The sequence below is a fragment of the Triticum urartu genome, chromosome 7 (genome assembly GCF_003073215.2).
Source record: "Triticum urartu cultivar G1812 chromosome 7, Tu2.1, whole genome shotgun sequence".
NCBI classification, from domain to species: Eukaryota; Viridiplantae; Streptophyta; class Magnoliopsida; order Poales; family Poaceae; genus Triticum; species Triticum urartu.
In genome coordinates, this window is record NC_053028.1 from 15,272,624 (window position 1) to 15,283,557 (window position 10,934).

At 47.9% G+C, this 10,934-nt stretch overlaps 1 protein-coding gene across 1 annotated transcript; it reads right to left on the bottom strand.

The window, feature by feature from the left end:
* Positions 1-3,434: 3,434 nt before the first annotated feature.
* Positions 3,435-8,765, bottom strand: LOC125518137 (putative coatomer subunit beta'-3). The gene is made up of 5 exons (XM_048683073.1): positions 7,821-8,765; positions 7,091-7,178; positions 3,900-4,161; positions 3,678-3,809; positions 3,435-3,587 (listed from the first exon to the last, which is right to left on the bottom strand). The coding sequence occupies exons 1-5, from the start codon at positions 7,990-7,992 to the stop codon at positions 3,435-3,437; spliced, it is 807 nt and encodes a 268-aa protein (XP_048539030.1). The 5' UTR covers positions 7,993-8,765.
* Between the last annotated feature and the right edge of the window lie 2,169 nt (positions 8,766-10,934).

Genomic DNA, 10,934 nt, shown 5'->3' on the forward strand with positions numbered 1-10,934 from the left:
GAGGGCATTGCTAGCTATGGAGCAGATGCAACTTGATGGACACTTGTTGGGTGCTGTTGAGGAACCATGAGACAAGACTACCGTGGTGGAAAAGAGGTGGAAGGTCATAAACTCTGTGCTCATGTTCTCATTGGCTGGTTTTTGAACTCGGTGGTGCCAACCATTGGATGCTCTGTGGAGGGGCTGTCCACCGTACACTTAGGAAGGGGCAATGTCATGCTAATTGCTCAGATTGAGGGGTAGATCAGTCGGCTGCGCCAAGGTGACGACATGTCAATGATGGCATATATGGTAGGGTTGTAGACTTTATGTGGGCAGAGTAGGATAACTATGATCCTCTGAAACTCTATGATGCGGCTTCCATCGAGTTAGGGTGCCAGAGGATTGCATGCATGCGTGTGTTGAAACTGTTGGAGGGGCTCAGAGGTTGCTTTCATGGCAAGAGGGCATCCCTGTTGCAGCATCCTCTTTCTACCTACTATTGATGTGGCTATTGCAACAATGTCTCAAGAGGAGGTGCAGCTATCTCTAGAGCATGCAGATGTGAGGATTGTGACGGCTTCAACATTTGCATTTCACTGAGCGCGCAGTGGAGAGATCCCAACGATTGTCATATTTATGGGGAGGTAGGTCACTGGAAGTGGGACTGTCCAACTCGTGGCAGGGGCAAGGGATACAACATAGGGGGGCAAGAGGTTTGACAGAGGCAGAGTGATCGAGGCAAAGATGGATACTTAGGGACCTCAATGGATTAGGCTCCTAGGAGCAGAGATGGCTACTCTGGAAACTTAGGTGGCCATAGGGCTAACATGGCAGTTGTAGGAGACACTGGGAGGTCAAATGGCAAAGATGTAGATGATGCTGACTTTTGAGATTTTGCTCACTAGGCCTCCACTGATGAAGGTAATCCAAACAAGGAACTCTTACTACTAATGAGTGCCCTCCATAGTGGGTTCTTGACTCCGGAGCATCTAAGCATGTTGGTTGGAGCTGATGATTTACGCGCATGATTTACTAGCAACATCCTTAGATGCTCTCAAGTCAAGAACCCACTCTGGAGGGCATTCAGGGTCTCTTACTACTAATGCATGTAGGTTCAGGTCTAGCCGACAGTGGGTCCCATTCAGATTGGTAATCTTCGGCTCCCTATTTGAGATCGGTGGGAGAAGATTCCCCTAACGTACTCTCAATGACAGCCACAAGTGCATAGCTCATCTGACACATACTTGGTATATTCTAGGCAACAACCACATGTGAAGGACCAGCAAGTGCGTGGGGAGCAGCTAGGCAGTGATGCAAACTCATCTAACACAATGGAACTACCTATTATGTTGTGAAGGACACGTGAAGCGGCACAGAATGCTTTACCAGTGAAGATTTTCTATGCCGATGACATTGGAAATTTTGTGTCTGATGAGGTTTTTTCTCCTTCATATAGAGTGTTCGTTTCTTTCCTTCAAACTGTGTCAATCCCGAAGGATTGGAAGGCTATAAAGGAACCTCCAAAGTGACGTGAAGCGATGATAGAGGGGTTGGAAGCACTGAGGAAAAACAAGATGTGGGTGCTAACCACATTGCCGGCAAAAAGGAAAGTAGTGAGTTGTAAGTGGATCTATACTGTGGAGCAGAATACTGAGGGGAAGGTGGAATGGTGTAAGGCCAGATTGGTCGCTAGGGGATATAGTCTAACTTATGGAATTGACTATGATGAGACGTTTGCTCCAGTGACAAATATGAACACTTTAAGAATATTGGTCTCTAGTGCTGCAAACTTTGGGTGGAAGTTGCATCAATTAGATGTCAAGAATGCCTTCTTGCATGGTGAGTAGTAGGAAGAAATCCTTGTATGGACTTAAACAATCATCGAGGGCATGGTTTGATAGGTTCAGACGAGCTGTCTCTGGTATGGAGTATGGTCAGTGTAAGATCACATGATGTTCTACAAACACTCTGACCAGAAGATCACCATTCTTACTATCTATGTGGATGACATTATCTTCACTAGAGATGATAATGATCAAATAGATAGATTTAAAGGGTGTCTGAGAAGGGAATTTGAGGTGAAGTATTTGGGCAACCTAAAATACTTGGCATTGAAATGGCTCGGACAAAGAAGGGGATATCTTTATGTCAACGGAAATATACATTGCATCTCTTGAGTGACATGGACCTGATGGGATGTCGTGCTACCCCCATTCCGATTGAACAAAGCCAAAGTGGTAACACAATTAGAAGAGCTGGTGAATAAGGAAGATTATCATAAACTGGTTGGGAGGTTACTGTACATGTGTCATACCAGGCATGAAATTACGTATGTTGTGGGCGCGGTGAGTGGATACATGCATGAACCAAGGAGTGGGCATCTTGATATTGTGCACAGAATCCCAAAATACCTGAAGGGCACTCCAGTTAAAGGGTTGTGGTTTGCAAAGGGTGGACATCTTGATGTGGATGCCTACAGTGACTCTAATTGGGCCAGTTGTCAAGATGATAGACGATAAAACTTTTGGCTACTATGTGTTTGTGGGAGGAAATTTGGTGTCATGGAGAAGCAACAAACAAGCAGTTATGTCTAGATCAACAATAGAAGCTGAGTATAGAGCCTTATCTCTAGGGTTCAGTGAGATGCTTTGGGGGAAGCACCTTCTAAGCAAGTTGAAACTTCTGAGGAAGGGACCCTTAGGGTGTGGTGTGACAATCATTTGGCTATTAGCATTGCTAATAACCCAATTCGACATGATAGGACTAAACATGTGGAAATTGATAACTTCTTCGTTAAGGAGAAACTTGATGATGGGATTATCAGCCTCACTCATGTCAACTCTGGACAACAGGTTGCATATTGCTTGATAAGGGACTAGGAACTTGGCATGTGACAAGATGGGAATGATAGATATCTACCCCCCATCTTGAGGGGGGGGGGGTCGTGTTAAACCAGTATGGGCCTAAGCCCATCTTAGTATGTCTCATAGGGCCCAAGCCCATGTGGAGGGCTGACCTAGAAGAGGTGCATCGACTCCACCTGTGCCCTAAAGCCACACCATACGAAAGAGAGAGCTGTGAGGTACATCTCTCCCCTCGGCTCAACAGTCCAGATACTAATTTAGTTCGATTCTTTCTTTTCCTATCTCTTTTTATTATATGAAATCATTTGTGCATTTTTCAATCCAGTGTCAACAGGATATATAGTTGATGGTAGTGGACTAGTAATTTTGAAGCCCAATCTAGTGTCATTTTTTTCAGGATTGCTTAAGGAACAGAGCTGAATTTAGATTTCAACCAAACAATACTCCAAATTCAAATAAAAAATAGTAACATCTTTAATTTGTGTGTGAATAAGATCATGCACTATGCAAGGGTGTCAATAATTTTTATAAAGGACAACTTTCATTGATTCATATTGAAGCATCAGGGGTGTTAATAATTAGTAATAGTTACCGGAAGGTGGTGGAGTCCCACAGATGAACTGACCCATCCCATGAAGCAGTAATGAGTATTGGAAGATCCGGATGGCAACACACAATGTTAACAACATCCATGTGCCCTTTCAGTGAATGAACACACCTCCGTGTCTCAAAGTCCCAGATCTGACCCCACAAGGAGCAAAACTCATGATTGAATAAATATTCTGTTAGTATGATAAAGGGCTAGTCTATTCTTCTGTGGAAATGCCATACCTTGGCAGTTCTGTCTTGTGAACCGGTGATCCAGTATAGCTTGTGACCCAGACTGAAGTAATCCAAACACACCACTGAATCTGAATGGCCAGACAGTATGTGCTTACATTCACCCGAATGCAGATTCCAAAACTGCAATTTCAAGCACATACATGTATCACGAAAACTTGGAACGTCCAAAATGATGTTTGCCGAATGCATGCATAGGAAACCTAAACAAACCTTTACTGTTTTGCCTTGGGCACTGGCAAACAAATCGTTGTCCTTGGGGTGAAACGCAACTTGCTCCACAGTATCGCCTTTATCAAGCCAACTATTGGCATCAAATGCTTTTATCAATTGCCACTCCTTTCCATAGTCCCACAGCAAAATTTTACCATCACGGGATGCTGACAACACATATGGCTTAGTTGAATGGATAGCCAAAGACTTGATAGATGTTGAGTGTTCATGTAGAACATGGATTCTATTTTGTGAATCACAACTGTACACGCAGAGGAGTCCACTAGTAAAACCAGCCAAAATCCATTGCTCACGGGCTATAAATTTAGCCAAACTAACTGCAATGTGATAGATATCGAATGTTATATTGCCGAAATGTGCGATGACAAAAAAAAAACATTAGATCAACGTGCTGGAAGTCAGAAGCATGCCTTCTCCCCCCCTTCAACTCAACCAATTCCACTTCCTGCAGGTAGATATATGCACCATACAAGAAAATTAAGCATGGTAACTGAGCAAAACTGAGATGGTTAGCTGGAGTAGCCAAGTTCAAACGAAGTTCTAGTCGAAATCAACATATTAGCAGTACGGTATGAGTAGTAGTAATATGAGGTAATATCACCGGTAGTCATATAGAACTTGCGCTCGATGTTCAGTTTAGTGCTAGAACTTTAAAAATACGGATTTACGGTCATCTAACTTGCGTTCTCGTGCAAATACGGTCACTTTGCTCGTATTCAGGTGTACCTCAAGCTTATGTGTCACGCCAGCATGCCTATGGCCCACTGTCAGTGACGGGAAAAAGCTCGGGCGACTGCATGTTTTTTTTTGCTGAAGTGCACCTCGTTCCATATTTAATTAAGCAAAGGCCCCTCAATAGTTAACACGTGTGGGCACAAGCTACTGCAACCCTGAGCGCGAGACGAGCTCGGTCCTGCAGTACCGTGGGGGGACGAGAACAGTCCTGCTGCACCATGCACGAGACGAGCTCGGTCCTACTGCACTGTGCGCGAGACGAGCTCGGTCCTGCTGCACCGGGGGCAAGACGCGCGATGGACCGCGGCTGGGAGAGGTCCAGCCCTTCGGTGGAAGAAGCGTCCGGGCGACGAGGAGATGGGGTGAAGGCCGAAACGAACCGATTGCAGACGAGCCAACGCCGGAGAAGTTGGCCGCCGCCGCAGGCAGATCCGCCGAGCCACCGTGAAACCGTCACGACACCAGGAGGCCGCCACCATGCGCCGGGCCTCCCCACGCCACTACCCATGACCGGAGCAACGGCCACGCCAGACCGCTGCCCTACCCGCGTCGCCCGACGAGTTCCAAGCGCCGGAGCCGCCGGGCGCGCACCACCGAAGCCATGCGCCGCCACCCGACCCCCACTACCAGATCCAGTCAGATCCAGCAGGAGGCCGTCCGCGCACCACCTCCCGAGAAGGGAGCGCCGTAGCCACCCGCCGCGTGCGGATCCAGGACATAGGCGCGCCGCCATCAGCCAGCCACCCCGCCTCCCCGCGAGACCGCCGCCGCGCAGCTGAGCCCCACGGCCTCCCAGCGCCGCTACTCAAAGACGCCGCCCGCATCGGGGCCCCACGAGCAAAGGGAGGAGAAGGGCCCGCCGCGCCCACCAGGCTTTGCCCGACAGAGCTCACCGGTGGCGGCGAGGAGGATGGTAGAAAGGTGGGGTCGGAGGGGAGGGGCGGCTAGGGTCCCCCCCCCCCCCCCCCCCCCCCGGGGGGGGGGGGGGGGGGGGGGGGGGGGGGGGGCCCCCCCCCCCCCCCCCGCGGGCATGCGCGGGCGCGTCGCGGGAGGGGAGGGGTTACACCTAGCTTTATATTGGACACGGTTTTTTCTTCTAAATTCCTTATTTTCTTGGGTTCAGCAAGAAAACCAGTTTCTGAAAAATATTGACTATTTTCGCCATAAAAATTCAAATGGAATTCAAATATAAAAATCATGTCAAATGTATAACGTTTAAGCCATGACGCACAAAACGTTTCCTCGAATGAGTTTTTTCTAATTTCCTTCTTTTTCAAAAGGGGCTTCCTATTACAGTAGTCAGCTCGACTCCTCTCTTTTAGAAGGTTGCAAATTCAATTCATTGTTGCAGCGCTGAGACCATTTTTTTTTAAATGACCATGAATAACGTCAATTTTTTTTCACAATACAGGGAATAGAACCACAGACCCTACCACAAAGCTAGCTGGGTCGTTCTAATATTGTATGCACACGGAAGATATTATATTTGACATAGTTTCTGTAGATTAAATTAAATTTTTTGGGGGAGCACGGAAATTTCTGGTAACAGATTAGTTATTTGATGAAATTCCAGGAGAAAAAAAACCTGAATACGAGTAGCTGTCGTGGTCCCAATATAAAATTCAGTGTTTCTATTTATAGTCACTAACAGGTGGCTGGTGTAGCTATTACCTCCTGCGCTTCCTTGCTCGTGGTCGAGAGATCGGTTCCGACCGGCCGCGTTTTTCTAGAATATTATTCTTGCACCCGGGTTAGGAACTTAAAATTATCCATGCGCCCTGGTTACAAGCTTCTAGCTGACCCACTTACAGGTGGGCCATGTGTAGATCAGTGTAATTACATGGTTAGCCTAATCCGTTGTTAGTAACCCACTGACTTGTGGCCCCAACCTTAAATTACCGAGTTAGACATGTGGGCCCATTTATCTGCTTGACCAGGACAGGCTTTTGTGTGTAATTAAATAAATTTTAGCTGAGCACATTTCAGTGTGAACCAGCACATCTGAGTGTTTAATTAATTAACAGGTCATGTGTTGGAACCCCATCGGCCTCAGCTAATTTTCATTGTATTTGAGGCTTTTTGTGCGTAGTTAAATGAATTGCGATAGAGTTTTCTAAAAAAGCGGCGTGCTAGTGCCACCCAACGCCTTCTGCACTCCCACCCACTGATAGGTGGGCCTCCCCACGCTGGCATGCCATGTGAGCAGGCCATACGGTTGTATATGAGTGAAGTGACTGTATTTGCACCAGAACGTAAGTTGGATGGCCACAAATTCGTATTTTTAAAGTTTTAGCACCAAAATAAACATCGAACACAAGTTCTATGACTTCCGGTGATATTGCCTCTACTAATATCAGTTTAATAATTTGTTAGTTTGTACATGTACACCAGAAAAAATCTACACACATATGGTTGATATATATGCACAAGATTACCACGACATCGCCATGCCAAGTGGTTGCCACACCAGATTGCTGCACTCTGAGGTCACCACCCTCATGACCGTGCGCCGCCCATCAAGACCTGGAGTTAACAGGCCTTCTCCAACTTAGACGCCTTCAGTCCCCAACGTTCTCACCTCATCAGCAAGAATTCATGTGTGAAGGTGTTATTCATGTTTGATCTAATGAACAATCCTTCTGAAAGACAGTACGAGGAAGAGCTCGGTCCCAATGGTAGGCAGTATGATTACCGGGCTAAACGTATCATTCATGCCATGCCTGGTTCCTTAGGAGAAGCCCCAAATTAACCACTATGGCCTTCAAGGAATCCACCAGGATTAAACTTGTGCAGAAAGGTCTAGTCACCCAAACAATGCCACGCTCATGGTCCATTTGGTGTGTCCAGTCACTATAGCCCATGACACCTAAAATTGCTTGGCCCAGCGGGAAATTGCCTCCGCGGCATTGAGCTATATCTGGTAGCATGGGGTAGTGAGTGCGTCTGACTTGGAGGCAACAATTAGGAAAGGATTAAATATATAGACCCCCCTAAAGGTTTCGGTCACGTTACCCCCTCAACTCAAAAACCGGTTACTTAATCCCCCTAACTTTGCAATACCAGTGCATTCCATCAAATGCTTCATGTGCATGGAGGCCAGCATCCACGTACGTGTACATGTTGATCAACGCCTCCACGCTCGTGGAAACACCGTTGTCGTGTTACCAAATGGAGGATGCGCACACAGCTCCAACCCTATATCTCTGGTCAAGTACAACAACTTCAATGCGTGAGCACGAGCAGCAAGTGGTCGGTGTCCGTGTCTGTGCCCCGGGCCCTCATTGTCTAGGTGTGCGCGTTCAGCAATCATTGTGTCCCTCGCCTCCGCATTCTGCATGGTGTTTTTCCTATCAGCACAACCCACTTAAGCATTGGCGCTATGGGAAAGGAAAGGAGCAGCACTGATGTATCGAACTTGTTGAGGCTCTATATCTATATAGAATCTGTAATTATCTGCAGCAAATGAGGCCCTTTTGGGGATGCTGAATGATGGGCAGTGGACACTTCTAGTACAATGCTTCACACGTCCCTCAATGGATACTCCCACCTAGTCCAGTTTATGTGAGTAATCTGCGTTAAACTGAACAATGCAAGTATGCAATAGCTTTGGTAAAGTGGGTTTGATGACATTTGCGATGTGTAAGAAGGAACATTAGGCAGCTGCTGTGACACATAAGAAGGAACTTGAAGCTGCTGCGACGGTGCATAAGGGGCAGTACTGATAAGATGTAACATGAGGCTGCAGACCTGCAGTGCCAGTGCATAAGAGGCAACCTTCTACACCGGCGACTTGTTTGGAGGCCTCGGAGTTATGCGCAGACGACCTTCCATTAGGATACTGTCCTTCTGGCGCATAACCGCGACGGCCTTGGTGGATACACAGCTGATGGCGTCGATGTAGCGCTGCCCCGACTCATCGACGATGGCAGCGGCGAGGTGTGAACCGGAGCAAGACGCAACCGCTGCCTCGCTCCCGGAGCTGTTGGGCACAGCCATGACCACCTTCCCATACTCCCCGACCTTGCTTCCTAGGCGCCTGGGTTCCCCGTGTCTGTCGCTGTCCTGGTTTATTAGACTTACATGTGGGTCCTAGGATGATGTGTCAAGACAAGTCAAAGAAGAAAGTATGGTCAGTGTGCCACGTGGATGAAATAACCCGCAAAACTCTGGGTACAGCCTTCAACCCCTCCTGGGCTTTCGACCTCGACGACCTTTACCCATCTCCCCTTCCTCAGCTCCGGCATCTTGCTGACCCCTTCTCTGACGACGAAATAGCCACTGCCTTCTTTTCCATGAATCAATCGGCCAGTCCTGGTCCGGATGGCTTCGGTCGTGGGTTCTACTGCAAATTCTGGCACACCCTTAAACATAAGATCAAAGATTTCTTTCTAGAATTCTATCATTCTAGTGACATTTCCTGCCTTAATAGAGCCCTCATCATCCTACTTCCAAAATCGCAAGACGCTCGATCTCCCTCTGATTTTCACCCCATCTCGCTTCAAAACGGCCCAATCAAAGGAGCAGCCAAACTTCTCACCAACAGACTCAAACCTCTCATCCCGCTGCTCGTCCACGCTGATCAAACAGGCTTCCTCTCTGGGCGGAACATCTCTGAAAACTTCCTTTATGCAGCAGATATCCTACACTGCTGTGCTAAACGCAAAGCTCCCACCCTAGTTGTTAAGCTCGACTTTCGTAAGGCCTTTGACTCGGTTTGCTGGCCCTCCTCCTCCGCACTCTTCGCGCCCGCGGATTCCCAACTAGATGGTGTGACTGGATAAGCTCGCTGCTCGACACTGGCTCCATGGCAGTTATGCTAAGGCATCCCGGGCAGATGGATCAAATGTAAAAACGGCCTCCGTCAAGGAGACCCTCTCTCCCCCTACCTTTTCATTATCATCGCCGACATTCTGCAACAACTGATTATCAAGGCAAACCTTGATGGAATCCTCCTTCACCCACTTAGTCCCACCTTACCTTGTCCCGTCCTCCAATACGCTGACGACACTCTCATAATAGTCAAAGCTACTCCGGACTCCGCCTCTCACCTCAAAAGGATTCTTGACGACTTTGCCAACGCCACTGGTTTACAAATTAATTTCAACAAAACCACCTTCATCCCCCCTAAACGTTGACCACGATCAGGCTACTAAATTCGCCTCTGATCTGGCCACCAACATTTCCTCCTTCCCGCAGACATGCCTGGGTCTCCCTCTCTCTCCCCACAAATTACCGCCATCCGCGTTCCAACCACTTATAGATAGGTGCAACGTTTACCTTTCGGGCTGGGCAGCTCTCCTTCTCTCCTGCGGAGGTAAACTAGTTCTTCTGTCGGCCGTCTTAGATAGCCTCCCAACCTACTTCATGCTATGCTTCTCCCTTCCCATCCAAGTTATAGAGGCCATTGATAAACGTAGACGCTCCTTCTTCTGGTCTAACGACGAGGTGTGCTCTGGGGCAAAATGCCTGGTAGCTTGGGACAAGGTCTGTACGCCTAAAGATGCAGGTGGTCTAGGTGTCAAAAACTTACGAGCACAAAACTTTTGTCTACTGCTGAAATTTTCCTTCAAATTTTTACACTCTGATAACCTTCCTTGGAAGGACTGGATTCTAAACCACTCCCCTCTACACACTGGACACGGCAAAAATAGTTCTTTCCTGGCAAAAACTATTTTTAAACATCTTCAGAGTCTTAGAGAGATCTCACACTGCACCATTGGTAATGGTATGTCCACTTTTTTCTAGTTAGATCGGTGGCTACTGCCAGAACCGCTAGCAGTAATCTTCCCTGCTCTCTTCTCTCACCACACAAACCAAAATGCATTGGTAGCCACCATATTACAGGAAGGGATCGAGCTTGCTCTTCGTAATCGACTAACCACTATTGCTGCCACAGAACTTGCTTCTCTTACCTCTTTGTTGCAGGATGTCACAACCTCCCAGGACCCGGACACGAGGAGGCTGCTAAATGGTGATAGCTTCACCACGCGTGGGGCTTATGCGGCCCTAAATGAGCACCTCTCCGACCCATCGCTTGCTCTGATTTGGGACTCAAGGGTGCCAAAGCGGGTCATGATCTTTGGCTGGCTCTTGGTCTTGGACCGACTGAACACCCGCCAAAACCTCCGCAAGAAGCATGTTCTTTCTTACGATACTTGCCCTAGATGCAACAGCTCCGTCGAAGACCGGGAGCACCTACTCTTCACGTGCCCGGCGGCTTGCAGAATCTGGCGCCGCACTGGCATTCGACCCCGCTTCAGTCCGATCACTGAGATCTTT